The 20521-nt window shown below is 32.2% G+C and overlaps 2 protein-coding genes and 1 pseudogene across 2 annotated transcripts; 2 read left to right on the forward strand and 1 right to left on the reverse strand.

Annotated features, from left to right (window-relative positions):
• Positions 1 to 3512: 3512 nt before the first annotated feature.
• Positions 3513 to 4221, forward strand: LOC107908162 (uncharacterized). The gene has a single exon (XM_016835415.2). The coding sequence runs from the start codon at positions 3571 to 3573 to the stop codon at positions 4057 to 4059; it is 489 nt and encodes a 162-aa protein (XP_016690904.1). The 5' UTR covers positions 3513 to 3570; the 3' UTR covers positions 4060 to 4221.
• Positions 4222 to 8317: 4096 nt separating this feature from the next.
• Positions 8318 to 10241, reverse strand: LOC107908697 (cytochrome b-c1 complex subunit 9, mitochondrial). The gene is made up of 3 exons (XM_016835933.2): positions 9946 to 10241; positions 9575 to 9622; positions 8318 to 8690 (listed from the first exon to the last, which is right to left on the reverse strand). Exons 1-3 carry the CDS (start codon positions 10066 to 10068, stop codon positions 8640 to 8642), a joined length of 222 nt encoding a protein of 73 aa, XP_016691422.1. The 5' UTR covers positions 10069 to 10241; the 3' UTR covers positions 8318 to 8639.
• Positions 10242 to 15715: 5474 nt separating this feature from the next.
• Positions 15716 to 19230, forward strand: LOC121220775 (probable cytosolic iron-sulfur protein assembly protein 1; annotated as a pseudogene).
• The last annotated feature ends 1291 nt before the right edge of the window (positions 19231 to 20521 follow it).

Raw genomic sequence — 20521 nt, forward strand, 5'->3', positions numbered from 1 at the left:
AATATTATTTAAATGCATATTTGTTACTTGATAATAACATGTCTAAAATGGACATTTTATTTCTCAAAAGCACTTTTTGACAGTAATGCTAAACACTCAAATTTTAAACCAAACTTTTCAAAAACACTTCTCAAAAGTACTTTTCCACAACACTTTTCAAAAGTAATAAAAAACTGGCCCTTAATCTTATTTAAGCTCAACGATAGTTTCAACGGTAAATTGACCCTTAATCTTATTTATGCTCAACCATTTTTTTATGTAGATATTTCATGATGACTTGACTACCTAATAAGCCCACGTGTCGGCTAATTTTTAGTACATGTGGCAATAAAAAACAAAACTATGGTATCTATACTTTATATCTCTATTGTTAATAAAAAAATTGATTGAGTTGATGTCACGAGTCAACCAGACACCAATTTGGTTAGAAAATTATGAGAATATCCTTCCATAATTAAAATAAGTAATATTATTTGAGGGTATTTTTATCTTTTCACTTCAAAAAACCAACAAAAATATGCATATGTTGAGATTCAAACTCAGGCCAATTATATTAGTAAAATTTTTAATTTACCACTCAACTAAACTTTATTTTAATATTTTTATAAATTTTTATTTTATTATGCACACTCCATTACCTTCACTAGTTATATATTTATACTATTAATAAAATCCATGATTAGATTAGTGTCACGAGTCAACTGTGCACCAAGTCTATTAAGGAAATTACAAAAATGGCCTTTCGTATTTAAAACAAGTTATATTATTCAAGGGTATTTTAGTCTTTTTAATTAAAAACAATAAAAATTATGCAAATGATAAACACACATTTGAGTTCTAAATACACGTGTGATGGGATTTCTAACATTAATAATGTTGTTAATTGAGTTGGTGTCACAAGTTAACTCAACTCCAACTCAAGATTAATGACAAGACCATGATGAACAATTATACTCATTAGCATTTTTAATCCGATGTATTTATGTGTTTAAATTTTATTTTACTTACAATTTAATCTATGTTTTTCATTTTAATATCTTACATATTTTATTTATTACTAATTATTTTCAAACCATATATTTCATTATTTATTGTATGTAACTTTAAAACACATCTCTGTATTTTAAATACATAGTTTACACACACATGTACATTGTAATAAAATTTTTAGTTATATATTAAATTCTTAATTGAGTTAGTTTTAGAGTAATTAAGCTGAATAATTACTGAAATAAAGTTGATTTATAAAATAAAATATATTATTTTGTTTTTTTTTATATCTTTTAATATAAAAAATAGAAAATATGCAAAACTTGAAACACTACGATTTTCGAGATATTTACCAAACCATTTCAACTTAAACTTTTTTTTATATCAATGTTTTATGTAATTGTATTTCTCAAAATTTTCACCTACAATGTTGTGGAGGAAATATTAAAGTGAAGGAAGAGAATTTGAGATGGCGGTGCCGTAGAACCATTGAGAGATAAGGGTCCTAATTCCATGCGCCATGTCAAAACAAAAGTTGCAGACGCGAAGGGAATGTTGTGGGAAAAATCAAAAGTTTCATTTGTGTAGAAGTTATTTATCAGACAAGGGGAATGAGAAAGGAATATTTTTACCTGATATGAAACCAATGTAAATAGAACTCATCAACATTTTGATTGGGATGATAGTGATTCTGAAATTCCAAGATACGCTTAAATGCTGCCTGCTTTTTTCCATGATGGTGAGATCATTTGTATGAAATTTCGGAGCAATGCCTTTACATAGTGGATTCTTTCCCCTTAACCATTTATCAGGCTGACATGATTTTATCTTGTAGTGAAATACATCAAGACACAAACCTAAAATTCCATGCCTGGGGGCTACTTTACCATCATTATGGGGACTCTTGGAATATAGGGGATCTTCCTGTTTTCATATAACCATAATGTAAAAGTCAACTTCAGAATTCATCAGCCTGACATAATTAATGACACCATTTTAATCCTTAAGAAAGAAAACACTAAATGGATCTTAAATATCCTTAAAGCAACAGGAAAGGGGACAAGATATTTGTATGCTAGACTTGAATTGATAGATCTTTTGGTCGCCAAACTGGAACAAGCAACCCAACTTCATAACCACCCAGCAAATGGGGTTCTGGCATTTGTACATATCTTGAGTTTTTATGTATTGCCAAAACCACAGCAGTAGTAAAGCCATACTAGTGCTTTCTTTATTGGCTATTTAACTGCAACTGAATAGATAAAGTATCCCACTTTCTAAAAGGGCATCAATATATTTGTACAGCTTTTGGTTTAAATTTAGAGCAACAAAAGAATGTTGGTACCCAATAATTGTTTTCAATTACTCCTTTTTATTATTTTTGGTACAAAAAGAGATGGGGTTTTTTAAATTGTTTCTACCATGAACTACTATCTATCCTATCCTGCCCATGATCCAGTGGCGAAGCATGCGTGTTGACACCATCACTCACCACTAAATCAAATATTTTTCTTCTATCTTATCCCAAGTGGGTCTCCGTCATTTTCATTCATATTCTCTCCAACTAAAGCACCATATGTATTTTCCTTTATACTTCCAATTCTGCCTTTGAAATCCTCTCACCTGTCCTTACTTACTTGGTTTACTGGACCACCACTTGCCTCGGACAACCAACTTGGGGGGACTCATTACCTTCAATCAATCATTTGAATCAGTTTGGCCGGCACTTGAATCTTAGCAGATAAGTACAAGTAGTAATGAAAATTGCAGTTTGCATGCTGAAGATAAAAATATGGAATGAATCAGTACAGTGTATAAACAGCATTAGTATTCGATATTCTAGACCCAAATTAAGATAAATCCACAACTTAAATTCGAATAAAATATGAATGAGAATCACACTGATGATACTTTAACCTGGCTTTGCGAAGAGTGTAAGATACGGTAAGCAGGTATTCTGATGAAGAAAGTGGAGCAAGGAAATAGTCAATGTTGCAAACATGGGGTCAACGACAGAGCCCCGTCCATGGAGCATAATGGTCAAAACACTTTTTTAGTTTTAGCGGTCCAACGGGATCCAAGCTCATCTTACGCTATAAAATTGTGGTTTGCAGATGACACAATTCTATAATGGTCATTTTAACCTCAAAATGATAAAAGAAATGACATGAAAAGACAGGCAAATTAACTGTCATGTTGCAGTACCTAAAAAGGAGAAGATCAAGTTGTATGGCATTGCACAACCAAGTTGATCGTGCTTTTCTCCTACTTTACCTTGCCGGGTTTTCACCATTTAGCTGAAAAGAACTCTCACTAAGTCAATAAAGTGTTCCTTTTGTTTTTCTTTGAAGCTGTGAAATAGGAATGATTGATTGAGAAATGACGACTTTCAAGTCCAGCTTATATACCTGCAAAAATCAAACAAATGGGGTCCAGTCCAGGATAAGGCAATTTGTGTAATATTTTGTATGTTGTAAGGGCATTTGCCATAAACCTTCTCTTTAAATACCAAAATCTATGCACTTCTTCACTCAACTTCAACAATCTTTTCTATTTCGTCTTATTGTGAGCAACAAAGCCATGGGGAATTGCTTAGTTGTTGAAGAGAAAGTTATAAGAATTATGGAGCCTGATGGCAAAATCCTTGAATATCAAGCCCCCATCAAAGTTGAACAAGTGTTATCAAACTTCTCCGGTCATGCACTGTCGGATTCATTTTCAGGCTTCCACCATCTTCAACCTGATGCAAAGCTGATTTCAGGGCAGTTGTATTACCTTATACCTCTTCCATCACCATCCAAAAAGGGTAAGAAAAAGAAAGTGAGGTTTTCAAATCCAGAAGTGAATGATGACCAAGTAAGTAGTCCCAATGTTGTCAGAATTAAGTTGATAATTAGTAAGCAAGAACTGCAAGAGCTGCTTCAAAATGGAGGAGCTTCAGCTCAAGACATTGCATCTCACAACATACAAAGCAAACAAACCACAAATGGAATCATCACACCTGATGTTGATGATGATAGCTGCAGAGGGTCGAAGCCTGTATTACAAACCATAGCTGAAGTAAACTAGTAACGCAGCATATCATGTAGTAGAAAATATTGTTAGCTAGGATTATCTTACACAAAGAGTAGATATAATTAAGTACACCAAAACAATATTGCTTGTCACCACAAGATACGATGATGTCTCCTTAATGAAAATGAATTAGTAGATAAACTGGTGTTGAATCCATGTCCTTGTGAACATCCATTAATTTTGCTATCAATTAAATGGAATCTAATGAACCTTAGCTGCCTCATACAATCACCTTTGAGAGATCAATGAAGCAAAACAGAGTATCAGTCACTCTAGCACATGCTAAGGTCAATGAAGTAAATAACTTCGGCTTGTAACTGGGTGTAATACAACAGTAACGAGAACAAAAGCTTTTTGTATTTTTTTTTCTGAATAATGGAAATGCTAATGTATTTTAAAAAATACCAACAAAAGCACAAATCTCTATTTCCTGGTCTGAAACTCAACAGGTAGTGCTTTCGATGCCTCAAAGGCATGGTACAAGCGGCTTTTAGCCAATGACTCATCCAATTAACATTCACCTAACAACATGTAACTTTCAAATCTCAGCACCCTTTTATGCGAGAATAAGAGTGAATTTTGATGGATGGAGATATTTTACCGCATTGTAAAGAACCTAAATGCATCTATGTAAGCCAACTTGAGGGTTATGCCTGTCTCTGTCTCACCTGCCAAGTCACTAAAAGGGAGCTTTTCTAATAGCCATCTCAACATAAAGAAGGTTTTGAAAAGGAAAAAGGAATGAAAGCAACTTATGCGCCCCTTAGAGCCTGGCTGATTTTAAAATCCAAACCACAATCATACCAGAAGCACCTCTAAACTATATATTCGAATATGAGTTATGATCTTTTAAATATACGAAAGAAATGAGCATATACAAGTATCCAACACTCCTACTATTCTGAGTAGCAGTAAGAATATATGATGATGCAGGTGATTATTAGAGTTATGTTGGTGCGTCTACTGCTCCACCCATGATAGTAATGGTGCTATTGCTCATAATTAATAGGCAATTCTTGTATAAACTGATGGGAAAAGTCAACTTTGAACCAGTAAAATTTCCATTATTATATGGTGTGGGAAAAGTTCAAGCGAGTTTTGCTTTGGTGTGTCTCATGGAATGAATCATGATAGTCCCTTTTTTTTTCTAATACAGAATCATGGTACTCTTGAAATGCCATTACAAAGATTAGCGATCTATTTCCAGCGCCAATAAAAAAATCTCAATTTACTTTGAACGAAACCAACAAAATCTCATTTTGTTTCTTAGGAAGAAGGTTCATTTTTAAAGATTTACATTAGAATGTAAGCTAGTAGAAAGGGTTTTAAACAATGTACAAAATGTAGTAACGTAAGAAATATGGGAAAACAAGGTATGTGTATTCGATGTTATTGCCTGAAACTTCCTTGAATGAGTGTAGCAGCGCAGGAGGGTGTTCAGATTCTGATGGAACATCCTCCACCATAAGGCCTGGTGGTTGACTGGAATGCTTCCTGCACTTAAGCTATACATTACTACACACTTGGTCTTCCATTACCTAAAAGATTTGATGCTGTGATTTATATGGATATAATATATTATTGAAATTTCATTTGATGTGCAAGTTCTTTCATTTTTCACTAAAAAGATGATGAAGCAGAAAATGCAGTTCCTGGATATTCCTTAACAATATTAAAGAAAAGGGTAGTGGGAAAACTGTTTACAAGCATATTAAGCTTTTAAATGTAGTGGCCAATAAAGCATGCAAACGTAAAGCATGCAAACGTAAGTTACCTACATCCCTATTTATTGCTTTGCTTTTTTATTACCAATTCTATATATGGTTTGAAACATTTCATATTAAATTATTTGGCTGCGTTCCAACTTATTGTGCAGTTAACCACGAATCCAAGTGCAGTAGTGGATATTTCAAGTACAACACTTGTTTATTTTTATTTTTATTTTTTTTTAAAATTCAGAGTAATACATTTTTATTTATTTATTATTTCACATTTTTTGAGTTAGATAAAAATCGATTATTGATTGATGTATGTGATGTAATAAACAAACTAGAAATCGATTTGTGAGAAACAAATTTTACTTTTTTTCTTATAGCATAAGTTAACTTGTAAAATGAATACAACCATTGGTAGAAATCACCATTTTTACAAAACCCACTACTAATTGTATAATTATTAAAGGTACAGTACATCATGGGCTAGGGAAAGACAATTCTTTTGCTACATATTACAAGTTTTTTCTTTTTCTTCTTATTTTATTTTATTTTATTACAAATACTCATAGGACAACTTGTTGTATATACTACTTACAACCTTATATGAACCATGTTTGTGCATAGCAAAGTGACCGCAGTCCGTGTGGAGCTCCATCAACCTAATTTCGAACGGAATCCAATCCCTTCAAGGGGAGAGGGGCCAATCCGACGCAGCATTTTCTAACTCGAAACCTCATTTCCGCATCTTCCATACTTTGGTCATCTTCTCAATACATATCTGATATCACATCATCGTAATCAATACCGACATCTCCGGCAACGAAGTCCCAACTCCCAGTCCAAGTAACCTGTGTGGTAAGAACTATTAAGTTCAAACTTTAAACAAACTACTTATTAAGAGTTTTCACTTTCCGGATTAATTCAATTTGGGAAGCAGGCATACATGAATGTCTATGTCCCACCATCTTTTTCTCCTAAAAACGTTTCAAAAGGACGCTTTATCACTCTATTTGATTTTTCCTTGGACAAATGTTGCAATTTCTTGAACTTCTAGGTAAGCTCAAAAACAAGATTGTTTGAAATGAATCGGACCAAACAGTAAATTAGACTACAAATCAATTAAAATATCAATCTAAAGAAGAGAATTGAACCAATTAACCTGAAGATTAATATAAATTGATTGAATTGAGAAAAAACCAATTAAATTGGGTAGTTGAACCAAATTTTTATAATTTTTAGTAATTTTTTAATAATTTATTCAATCGAATTGATTGAACTAACGAATTGGTGGCACGATCGATTCAACCCCAATCCAATTTTGAAAACCTTGTTCACAAGCTCAGTAGCCAACTAGCACGGCCTAATACAAAAATATTCTATCAAATATAAAGCATTGTTTAAATGGAGTTATTCATGGGGGAAAAGTTTACACAAATCATATGCACACTTACAATACAAGTAATTTTTTTTTTGTAAAATATATACGAGTAACCTACACAAATGATCACACAACTTTTATAACTTTACATTTAGGGCAACCAAATTTTTTTTTTCATTTTAAACACTCGTTACTATCTCGGAATAATTTATAATTTATAATTTATAATTTATATAATTTACGCATAATATTTTAATTTTCATGTCATGAAGAATTTTCAAAAAGAAAATCTCGGAAAAAAATTTCTTCACACCTACCATCTTAGCCACCACACTCGGCCAACACTTTGTCCACCATCACTAGCTGAACCACCATTACACTCCAACATTGCGACCATGCCTCACTATACCATCATCTAAATCTGTGCTTTCTCATGAATACACGTGTAATAATATTTCTAATATGCATTAAATTCTTTACTAAATTTGATATCATCAATCAACTGAGCACCAACCTAGCTTGGTAACGACAAAAATGCTATTATTTTTTAAAAAAATTATAATTTTAAATTTAGTTACTAACGGGACATACAACATAGAATAACAATGAAAGGATAAGAGCTCCAAATAAAAGAGTAAACACAATTGTAAAGAAAGAACCATTTTGCCGCTTCATCTAATATGATTTACTAAGTAGATCCAAATCCAACTACTGACAAGATAACTTTCTAAATCTGATTCCAAGGTTTCTCTCTGTATTGAAGATTTGATTGGTTCCTTCCCCAACAGTGAATGTTAAGAACATTATATGCAAGCAAAATTAATTTCGAATAAATTTATGATATTTACCCTCTAATATCGGCTGCAACACCCACTTCCTCAATAGCACATACGGTTTTCACTGGTATAAATATTTAAATAGATAATGAAAGCAAAATGGTTTAACAATAACATTGCCTTGTAAAGTTGTGCTTTCAAATTGAAAGAAGGTTCAAAGTGCATGTTACGCTCTTTTCCCCAGTGCCTGTCAGTGGTATTGATTCACGTTTCCCATGGCATATGAAAGGAGTAGTTTCTGACGTGTCATAGAAACCGAGCAATCAAAAAACAAAGGGAAAAACATCATGTTTCTCTTTCCCTTCCAAAAATGACCAGAGACGAGTTTTAACCCCTCTTATTGTAAACATTGATCTAAAGGCAATCAAAGCACAAACTTACAGAACCTAATCCTTTGAAGCAAATGCAACTATGGCGACAAAGTGGGTTCAGTCATTTTGATGCGCTGCAGACCAGCATACATTATATCCATCCACAAATCAGAATAATCAAAAATCTTAAATGATAAATTCAACCAACTTATGGTCAAGAACCAAAAACAATTAACAGTTTATTGCAACAATGAGCATAGCTACCTAATTAGATATATGCTCTGGCCCAATCCTCAATGACTTCTTCAAAACATCCAGAAAGGGCATAATGATTTCATTCCTCTGATTGTCGCTGTCCTAGCACTGGAATGTCTTCATATCGTTTCTGCAGTACAGCAAAAAATCGAACAAGTTAATACGTGAACCACATAAGCTCTGGATGCAGCTGATCATTGCAGAAAAAGATCAGCAAATATGCGGTTGACAAGGGACTGTGCAAAAAATGATGAGCCAAAATGGATAAGCTGTTTTTTATGATAATTATCAAATTGCAATATTTTACAAGGTTTAGGAAATGAGAGAGATGAGGAAGCAAAGAAGCAAAAAGAACTCACTTTCAGCAACACATGTGACATAACCATGCACTCAATTGACAGCAGATGAAAAAATTTAGAAATGTGACCTAAGAGGTTTAATATGAATAAGTAGCCAGTGGCCTCCACACAGCGTATCAATGTAAGTGCTAGAATTGTTGAACAGGACCTATAGCCTTCTACAAAGTAACATTTATTCCATTAAACAGCCAAATTTCAAAATTCATGATATTTAATTTTGCAAGGAAACAAAAATCGTTCCAAGATCCTTTCTCCATAAAGCCTACCAATAACAGCCATATTCCCACGGTTTAAAAAAGCTTCTAAAGACCAGTTTCCCAAGCCAAGCATCTAATAGCACTAACTCAACTATGGAAGAATAAATAGGATAGTTCTTGAATGAAAATTGATAGCCTAAAGACACAGCAACCTCACATAATCACTAAGAAGTGTACTTGATCACGGAAAACCATAAAAAAAGACTGGTACTAGGGTGTTTTGACTAAATTTTATCCTCTCCACGATGCAATCAAATATAAATCCGAGTGTGATTGTGCAACTTAACGTTGAATAGACAACCAAAATTGCGGCTGGTACTGCAAACAATCCACACCTAATAAGCTGCCTATGCCTTGAAATACACAACAAATATGATATTAAAATTAGAAAAACTTACCCCGACATTGTTGTATTCCCAGAGCCTATGAACTCCATAATCCACAGCCTGCGAAAGTCGAATGAATTATAATAAGAATATTCGCCCTTCTTTCTCATCAAACTAAAATTCATAAACAAAAATTAACATTTAAAGATTTCTTAGAAACTCATCATTTTCAATCAAAAACAAAACCAATAGCAATTATAATCCTCGGACCAAAAAAATCCCAATCAGAAGTCGAAATAAGAGAGATCCAAAGCGAACAAGGGATAAAGTTTAATCCACAATTAAATTGAACCTTCTTTCAAAATCAACAATAAAATTTGATTGAAACAACGGAGCGAAAGTCAAAATAAGTGAGATCAATGCGAAAAAGGGATAAAACTTACGCGTTCTCCGAGAAAAGCGCCGGCGATGACAAAGGTGACGTATACAGAGTTACGTCGCATGATGACTCTGTAGAGACCTTCGAAGAGGCCTCCTTGACTTCTTCTTCGAGTTGCAGAATCCATGGCTATTGGATAAAGGTAAATGGAGTCTCACTTACTGGGGATCTGAGATTAGGGTTTGCAGAAATAGGGATTTCTGTTTAACGGTGAACTTCTTTTGAGGAGGGTTACCTTACCCGGTGGAACCGAATAATATGGATTTACACTTGCTGGGTCAACGGCCCAATTGGGTTGGATTTTGATTTTGTTGATTTTCTGTTACTTATTATTTTTTAATTTAATTAATATTTTTTAATTTAATTAATATACCTCTTTCTTTCTATTTCATTGGATTTTTTTATAAAATAAATATGAAAATAACTCGGTTATGATCAAATAAATCTAGTTTAACCATATACTTCTCTTATCGAAAGAAGATTCTTGTCTAAAGATTTAACCATCTTAAAATTTTGCAACAAAGCTATGATATCACTAAGTACAAGCTTGAGCCTCTAGTTTGCTTCTGATCTACCTCCTTGCTCAAAAGCCTACATTTTTTAATTCTCTATTCATGTATATAAGAGATAATTAGGCATATAATGTATATATTTACTTGTAGTTATGACATTACATAAATTCTTCTACAAATAAGAATCTTATATTTGTTGTTATCAATAGGGTATAGTTGCGCCATTGAAGATGCCAACTCCTCTTCCTTTTTCGATTGCTAGTGATAAGCTCTAATGGATTCTTTAATCTTAATCCACTCTAAGTTCTATCACTATTGTATTGTCTATTCTATTATTATTTAGAGCCATGATTATACCTTCTCCCACAAAAGATTCAATAATGGAAGAGCTTAAATATCTTATAAATCTTGAAGTCTTTATAGAGTTGAGGTTTCACCTTCCATATACCCCCACAAAGTACAAATGAATGAAGTGTAAAACTCTCTAGCGTCTTTAAAGCTAAGGTCCTCCATCATAAGCTATTTAGAAATCCATTGCAAAACTGTATTAAGGTTGAAAGCCTAGATTTTGAGAGAAATTGAACCACCAAACCAAATAGCTCTAGTAAATTCATAGTTAACAAAAAGATGTCTTATTGGTTTAAAGTACTTGTGACACGAAAGGCAATTAATTGTGACATTGATTGAACTTTGGGCTAACTCAGCTCTAACTGAGATTCTTCTATAACATATTTTCCATAAGAATATAATACGCATATGAGGGAGTTTGAGTGTAACACCTTTAACCCATATCCGTCACCGAATTAGAGTTACGAGGCATTACCAAACATAGCACAATTGAACACAATTAAATACAAAGACATAATTCACAAAGTGATATAAAGAAATAAATATTCTTTACTTAATGAATTAAAAATAATACAAGGTTTCATTCCTTATTAAACAACCCAAAGTCAATTTGTCTATGTATATTTGAATATAAAAATTTATATATATATGGATTCTATCATCACTTAACTTACTAAAGAAAATTTAAATATCATGTGACCTTCTAAATAAATATATTTATACTTCATAAATTTCACCTATCAAACATGCAAAGTCAAACATCATCTTAATCCAAAAATTTTATGAATCACAAAACCAGATTTTTACTTATCAATACATATATATATATACCAAAACCGAATTTATATGCACATAAATGCTTACCCTTAATTTACTTCCTAAGGTAATATTTCAATACCTTACTAAATAACATTACATACCCTGATTTATACATTTGAACATTCATTCAATCTACTTATAATATAATAGTAAAACATTTCCAAAATTCTGTATATACACTTCCATTTATTTGCATAATATATATATATATCTATATATTTACGTTCATCTGTAACTAACTCAAACAAACTACACAACCATGCATATATATAACAAGTCTCGTATAATACTAAACCACAACCAAATTATGCCTAATTTATCATTCAAACCAAAACCGATTAAAACAAACTAATTTAGCCACATTCACATAGCTTTAATACATATTTACTTTCAAAATAAACAATTTCAAACTAGTCTTAGACTATACATGCCATAGACTCAAAAGGAATTTCAACTTAAGATACCGTTATCTGTCGATAATGTGATAAACTTTACTGATGATCACCGAGCTCGTAACAACCTCAAAAAAATCTATAAAAAAATAAACAGAAGCAAACATAAACAACAAGCCATTGATAGCTCAGTAGGTCTTTAGCAACTAAATTAAAGAATCATATAATTTTCTAAGCCAATTTATTTTAAATGCAATTACCACATATACTCACTATTTAAACATTTGCTTTTCTATGATCATTCTATTGATAATCAAATATATGTACTCTTCGAATGCATATAACCAAATATTTATATTCATCAAGAGCATATAATCGAATGTATGTATATATTCCACAAATACATTTAACCTAATTTGTATACACATCAACACATATATCCGAATGCATATATATATATATATATTTATCAAACATTTACATTCGAATGCATATACTCATCCAAGGTATATATATAGCTGAAGGCATATGCACTTATCAAATACTTTTAGCCGAATGCATATACACATTAAATGTATATATTCAAATGCACATATATTTATCAAATACTTCTAATTGAATGCATATATACATCAAAGTATAGAACTGAATACATACAACCACATTTTTGTATTTTATTTACAGTTTATCAATGTGCTTAACTAATTTCAATTAAAATATAAATATCACTTATTTAAAATAATTCACCAGCATATAGCCTGCTAGGCTTGAAGCCTGACTTAGAACACCAGCATTAAACCTGCTAGACATTAAGTCTGAAAAATTCACCGGCATTAAGCCTGCTAGGCGCTTAGCCTGAAAATCTCAATTTCACAAATACAAAGATGATTCCTCATATAATTTTTAATAGCAACACATGTTCATAACATTTATGTATAATTTACAACCTCAACTTTACCTCTAGAAAATTTGTAATCCATGTTCGAATCATATAAGCATTTACAAATCATACTTTTAATCCAACTCAAGTATTTGTATATGTGTTTATATCTATTCCAACCACACACATGCATATGTAAAGTCCATACTTTAAATTCATTTCAAAAACTTATATATATACACATAACTATATATTCGTACCTCACACATATGCATATATATATATATATATATAGAAATCATACTTTTAATTCCATTAAAAAACTTATACATGTATATACTTATATATTCGAACCTTATATATATAAATATAACATCCATACCTTTAATTAAATTCAAGATCTTATACATATATATATATATACATATTCAAACCTTATATATACATAACATTCTTACCTTTTAACTAAATTCAAGATCTTATACATATATATATACATATTCGAACTTCATTTATGCATATATATAACATCCATACATTAACTAATTTCAATTTATATACTTTTAATTATAGCTCATCAAATATACAATAAATATACATATGTATATGCTGATTTAATAACATTAAATTGTTAATAGACTTACCTCGGATATCGACGAACACATTTAACTATTCGACTACTTTCGTTTTCCCCTTATCCAATTCCGTTTTCTTCGTTTCTTGATCTTAAATCAAGCTTGAGTATGGCCGAACCTATGCTTGTGTTTTTCTCTTCTTTCTTTTCTCTAGTTTCGGCTAAACAAGGATGATAACAATTGAATTTTACTTTGTTTTTAAATAACATATACTAGTATTTTATTTATTTACCTTATTAACCTTTAATAAATAATTTATATTTCATATAACATAAGGATATAGTTGTCCATAGCCACCCACTATCTTTTAAATGGCCTAGTTGCCATTTAAGACCCCCATTTTTAAAAGACAACAACAATTGAGTGCTTTTAGATTTGACCCCTAAATTTTTATATTATGCGATTAAGTTATTTTATCAAATTGAGCACTCAAACGATCAAATTTTCATACGAAATTTTTATACATATTAATTCACATACTGCAAATACTAAAAATAATATTAAAATATTTTTCTGACTCGGATTCGTAGTCCCGAAACCACTTTATCCAATTAAGGTCAAAATCGGGCTGTTATATTGAGTGTCCAAAGTTTGGGCCACTTTATACCAACAAAGGCCTCCTCTCATATCTTTTTCATTGTTATAGTTCTAAAGAACATCATATGTTGATCTCATAGAAAACTCTTCATTAATGTTGAATTTCCAGATGAGTATGTTTTCCCTTCTTAAGATGGAAAAGTGTTAGTTTTGGTTGATCAAATTTTACTAAGAAAGTGGTGTATCGAAAAAGTATTTCTTTTTTGCTGAAGTTCGAAAAGATGAAAAAAATATTGGCACTACTTTTATGAGGGGTATAGATACCCTTTTGGTAAGTATTGATGCCTGGGTTGTAAGGCCAGTTTAATGCTTGTAATGACTCTATTTCACCCTCAATGGCTTCAAACATCTACAAACTCATTTATTGATATAAATACAAGCCAAAGACACTACAAGATATAGGAGATGTACATCTAAGCAACAAAGCAAGCTAATGTACTTTGATTTTTTCATTCTTTCTTTATGCATATCTCTAGAGAACTTATTGTTAAATCTTTTACAAGCCTCTTTCATTCTTCAGATAACTTAATTTCTATAAACACTTATCTTGTAGAGGCTTATTTGTCAGCTTTTTATTTTCACCAATTGTAATTGGTAGAGTTACTAGTTTAGCCACAAAAACTAAAAAGGTTTCTAATTGAACATTTGTAAAAGTTAGAGAGTTCTAGTTAAACCATAAAAGTTAGAGAAAAGTTCTATCTAAGCCTTTGAAAAGATAGAGATTGTAAATGTTATACATTTTCATTTAAAGATAACAATTCTTATATGAAGTGGTGAAATTTTTAGTTGAGCTATACTAAAATAGTGGAGGTAGGCAATTGAGTTCAAACTTCTTTAAATCGTAGTATCCAAAGTTCCAAACTTTTTCCCCTTTTCGTTTTTATTTAGAAAAAAGTTGGTAGAAGTTTTTCAAAAACTCAATTCATCTCTCATGGTATTTTCCTATCTAACCATTATCATAGATTTGCCCCAAGTTTATTGAGATTGGTAAGATATTTTGTTTTGAGTTGAAAATTTAGTATGACAAAAAAATGAAGGTATATTGTTATTATTTTGATAAAATCAAGATGCTATTTATGTTTGTTTTACCGTTTATAGAAATAAATTAAGGTTTATTTGATAGAAACAATATTTTTGAGCTATGTTAGGGTGGTATGTCTTGTGTTTAATAATTGCTCTTTAAGGTAGACATCTATACTATTTATAAAAATAAAACTCTTCACTAAGTTGGTATCATCCATCAACTAAGTCTCAATTCAGTTAAGAAAAATATGTTAATGTCTCTTCACATTTAAAATAAATTATATTAATTGAGGGTACTTTATTCTTTTAATATATGCACATGATGGGATTTGAACCCATACTAATTAAGTTAGTAAAAATCTTAAATTTATCATTTAACTAAAGTTTTATTTTCGCATTTTTATACATTCTAATTTTATTATGCTTACTTTATTAATTTAAATTTAGTTTCACTTACAATAAAATCTAATATTTTAATATAGTCCATATTTAATGTGTAATTATTTATCAGTTTAAAGTTTAAACACAAATATATATTTTAAATGCATGATTTTTAGATGCAATTTAAAATGAAGTGAAAAGTGTATCTTGGAATGCATCAGGTTCTCTTCTTGCGACATGTGGGCGAGATAAAACTGTTTGGATTTGGGAAATCCTGCCAGGGAATGAATTTGAGTGTACTCAAGTTTTCAAGGTCATACTCAGGATGTGAAAATGGTTCGGTGGCATCCCACAATGGATATTTTGTTTTCCTGTAGCTACGATAACACTGCAAAGGTACTGTATAAGCTAGATGGATCTCCCTCTTTAACAAGATCATAGAAATCTTGGTTGTTTTTGCAAATTTCATTATATGCCAACAAGATTGAGAAATGTGATCAAATTGTGATACATTCACTTTTCCTTGTAGGTTTGGTGGTCAGAGGATGCTGATGGTGATTGGGACTGTGTGCAAACTTTAGGTGAATCTAGCAAGTACTAAGCCTAGAACTCTTTCTATCTGTTCTGTTTCAGTTCGTTTTCTTGTTCATTGTATTGCCTGACATGTACTTTTGTATGTACCTATTAAGTATTGTGGTGATGTCTTTGAAATTTTATTATACCTTAAAGATTTTTGTCCACTAGTTTATGAAGTTTTCGGACTACTAAAAACTCTTGTTTGAATATCTTATGGTCAGTGGTCACTCTTCCACCGTTTGGTCGCTTGCTTTTAATGCTAAGGGAGACAAATTGGTAACTTGTAGGTATCTATAACAACTTTTTCTTTCTATCTGCAGTAATTAGAACTTCTGTATTTGCTGATCGCATCAGCAAAAGTTAAATAAATAGTCAGTTGTCAGAACTAAGAAGTGCTAAAATGAATTGAACTGATTTTGCAGTGATGACCTTACCCTGAAAATATGGGAAGCAGACATCATAAGGATGCAATCTGGAGATGGTTATGCGCCCTGGTTAGAAACATGCCATTTACAAAAAATTGGAAAATTTCACCTTTGTTAATTCTTGGTTGTTTATTGAATCATAACCTAGGCCGTTTGCAGCTATTAGGACTTATATGTTTGTTGATTTCCTCGAGTCTTGTTTCCATTTGTGTAGAACTTTCTCTGGCTACCTGCAATAAGTTTGCTTGCACCACGAAAACTCAGGATCAATGATAAACTAATGGCTCTGGTCTTCATTTGAAAGCTATTAATGCTCACATTTTGATGTCAAGGAGCTCACTTTTGCTGTTTGGAACTTTGAAACATCAGGTCTTAGCCTGGGAGTTGTTTCCTAGCAAACAGTAAACATAATTATTCTGATAAACATGTTTGTTCCATATGTGTATATATACTGAGCAATGAATATATAAGATCTAGTCTAATCATTAATTTTTTTAAGCATTGCATTGAATGTATCTTGAAGGGATCAAAACTAATGTAGCCGGCATTGATATATTGTATTTCCTTTCTTTTATTCTCATTTAAGACCTTGTAATACATAAAGATTATATTTTTCACTTTAATGGTTGTCCAGGAATCATCTGTGCACTCTCTCAGGTTTTCATGATCGAACAATCTTTTCAGTTCACTGGTCAAGGTATTGACACCATTTCATTGTTTGGACTGCATTTATGTTTATTTTGTGAACAAAAAAGGATAATAACCCATTGTTTCTACATTCATCGAGATTGAAGATGAAGGGCTCAATTCAATGTTAGAAGTAATTTTTTTTGAGGAAGCATTTGATTTTAGTCGATAAGTAAAAACTTGTTTGAGTAGCAATTTGAAGTTTCAAAAAGAATATAGTTTATTGTATCATTTTATTTAATTTGTCCTACTTTTAATCTAGTTATTATCTGAGTAACATAGTTTTCTCTTAAGTTTTAATCCGAAACCTATTGTGTACGGGTTACGACCATTACAAGAGGGAATTATTGCCAGTGGAGCTGCTGATGATGCTGTAGGTTGTTTGTAGAAAGCAAAGATGGTTTGGTGTGTGATTCTTTTAGCCTCTCATTCGTTCCACATGTGAATTAAAACATGCTTTGGTGTCAGCGGAGTGGTTCTTTGGTTGCTGAATACCAGCCAAACTAATTGGGCAAATTATCCTGTTATGCTCATGAAGAGTTCTTGGCTGGATAACCGTGTCTGCCCCTTACACCTCTATACTTGTTAAGTTTTAAAAGTGGCAATTCAGCAGGTTAATCTATTTTTTGGTTTTATTTCAGATGAATGGACCACCTTCATATCAATTGATATTGAAGAAGGAGAAGGCCCAAGACAATGGTGCCCTGGGGTAAGATCTTCTTTCCTATATATGTTGAGTTAGAACTTTCTTATAAATTCAACATTCTTCTCTTTAATTACAGCGTTTCTCTTTATTTGTTTTCTAGAGAATATTTCTTTTAGAACTGGTATTTGAGGCTTATTGAAAGAATCATGTTGACTAACAGAAAGCTTATGCTAACCCTATTGTTGAAAGTTGGCAACATTTCAGCAGCATGCAAGCGTCCAAGCCACAATGCAGCAACATGCATGCAGCATGCTAATGTCCATGGTGTATTTCGGTCATTTAAATTTTGTAACACGTGACATGTTTGATTTTATTGTAACTTTTTGATTAAATGAGGTTCAGTCATGTACTTGATAGTTTTTAGTAGGTTTTAGGTTATCATTAAGCTGATTTTACAGCTTGGTTACTTGCACAAGCAAGATTTATTTTCTTCCAATGTAATAGAACTATATATGTACATGTTATTTTGCTTAATGAAGTAATGAGATAAGTCAACTTCTTTTCTCCTTCAACATTCGGATTTTTGCTTCTGTTTTTCATCTTTCAACACAATTTTAGTTGTTTTTGATTCTTGGCTGTTTTTAAACTCAAAAAATGGTATCAAGAGCCTGTCATCTTTGAGGGCCTTTGTTGTGTGTTGATTTGTGTTGATTCTTTGAGTAACTCGTGCTTGAAAGAAAGGAAATAGAAGCTATTTTTGTTGGCTTGTTCAGTTGCTACAAAAAAATGAGCTTTTCACCACCACCACCACCTGTCTTTGCTGGTGAAAACTACAATATTTGGGTTGTGAAAATAAAGACATATCTGCAGGCTCGTGATCTGTGGAATGTTGTTCTAACTGACACAAAGCCACCACCTTTGAGAGCTAATCCAACCATAGCTCAAATTAGGCAGCACAATGAGGACAGTGCCAAAAAGTATAAGGCTATGCCATGCCTTCAAAATGGAGTTTCAAATGTGATTTTCACAAGAATAATGGCTTGTGACACTCCAAAGCAAGCCTGGAACAGACTCAATGAAGAGTTTCAAGAGTCAAGCAAGACCAGGCAGCAGCAGTTGATCAATTTGAGAAGGGGCTTCGAGAATCTGAGGATGAAGGATTCTGAAACCATCAAGAAGTATGCTGACAGGATTATGGCCACAGTAAACAACATAAGACTGCTTGGAGATGAGTTTAATGACAAAAGGATAGTTGAAAAGGTCATTACAACTCTTCCAAAGAAGTATGAGTCAAAAATCTCTTCTTTGGAGGACTCGAGAAACCTATCAACTATGCCCTTGACAGAGCTGATAAATGCTCTCTGTTAGTACAAAACTCCGGTAAGGAAAAAACTCGAACACACGATCGGAACTTAAAAAAAAATAAAATAAAATAAAGAAGCATCTGGCCCAGTGGCTAAGCACGCTAGGAGGCCGTGGGAAGTGCCTGGGTTCAAGGCACGGCGCGCGCAAATTGGGTTTTTGATTCAGCATCTTTTCAATATCACGAAATTGTTCCATAACAGAACGACCATCAACCATTTGATAATTATTGAAACGACTGACAAGAAATTTCTTACTTGTAACATCTTCGGTCATGTATCTTGCCTCCAATTTGTCCCATAATTCTTTAGCGGTGACGTCGTTTTGGTAGGTGTCGAACAAACCATCAGATAAACCATTCAATATGTGGCCCATGCACATGTAATCAGCATTGTCCCATTTTTGTCTTTCTCGGGTTGCAGCAACAGATTCATTTTCATTCTCTTCAGGTCTTGGAGTATCCAAAATATAAGCAATCTTCAAAGTTGATAACAAAAAGTGCATCTTTTTCTGCCATCGTCGAAAATTGCCACCATCAAAACGATCAAGTTTAACAAAGTTGGAAGCCAACTCCCTTAGTGTTCCACTTTCATGTGTTGTGGTAGTCATCATGAGATATAACCTTAAAATTGTTAGTACAAAACTCCGGTAAGGAAAAAACTCGAACACACGATCGGAACTCGAAAAGAAAAAGAAGAAATAGGACAGGCTCCAAGGCGTGTATCAAGCCACTATCTTTAAGGTTATATTCGCCCCCACTTATCTTCAGTGTGCAAACGAGTTCCAAGCAAATTAACCTCGAGGATACAATGAAGCCAATGACTATTTGCGTTTTGCACTGACGAGAATAGTCCACTATGCACTGAGTAATGTATAACAAAAACTCAATTTCTACAAAGGATTTCTGCAGCAATACTTTATAGAATAATCTAATAATATTAGAAAATGAAGGAAGAGAAGAAATAATATTAGAATTTGTTGATATGATTTCCAAATGAAATCCCATTCCTATTTATAGGAATTTTCATGTCTCTTCATAGAGACATCTTTCAATAGGTGTCTTTATGAATAAATAAATAATAATAATTATTCATTTAATTTTGTAACTATTCAAATAATATTTTTGAATAGTTATAATTATTTTTAAAAAAAAATCAAATGATATAACTTTTGACCAATGACCAAAAGTTTTATCTTTTGATTAATTACACCCATTCATTTATAGTTATTGGGATACTATAAATATTTGAAAATATTCCAACACTCTCTATGCACAAGAGCAAAGAAGAGCAAACAG

Source organism: Gossypium hirsutum, chromosome D09 (genome assembly GCF_007990345.1).
Source record: "Gossypium hirsutum isolate 1008001.06 chromosome D09, Gossypium_hirsutum_v2.1, whole genome shotgun sequence".
NCBI lineage: Eukaryota > Viridiplantae > Streptophyta > Magnoliopsida > Malvales > Malvaceae > Gossypium > Gossypium hirsutum.

What these genes read in the sequence shown, in the direction of transcription:
- LOC107908162 (XM_016835415.2), top strand. Translation starts at nt 3,571, where the DNA reads ATGGGGAATTGCTTAGTTGTTGAAGAGAAAGTTATAAGAATTATGGAG.
- LOC107908697 (XM_016835933.2), bottom strand. Translation starts at nt 10,068, where the DNA reads ATGGATTCTGCAACTCGAAGAAGAAGTCAAGGAGGCCTCTTCGAAGGT. An exon ending in GCGCTTTTCTCGGAGAACGC is followed by an intron (nt 9,623 to 9,945) that starts GTAAGTTTTATC and finishes CGACTTTCGCAG; the next exon opens with GCTGTGGATTATGGAGTTCA. An exon ending in GGGAATACAACAATGTCGGG is followed by an intron (nt 8,691 to 9,574) that starts GTAAGTTTTTCT and finishes GCTGTACTGCAG; the next exon opens with AAACGATATGAAGACATTCC.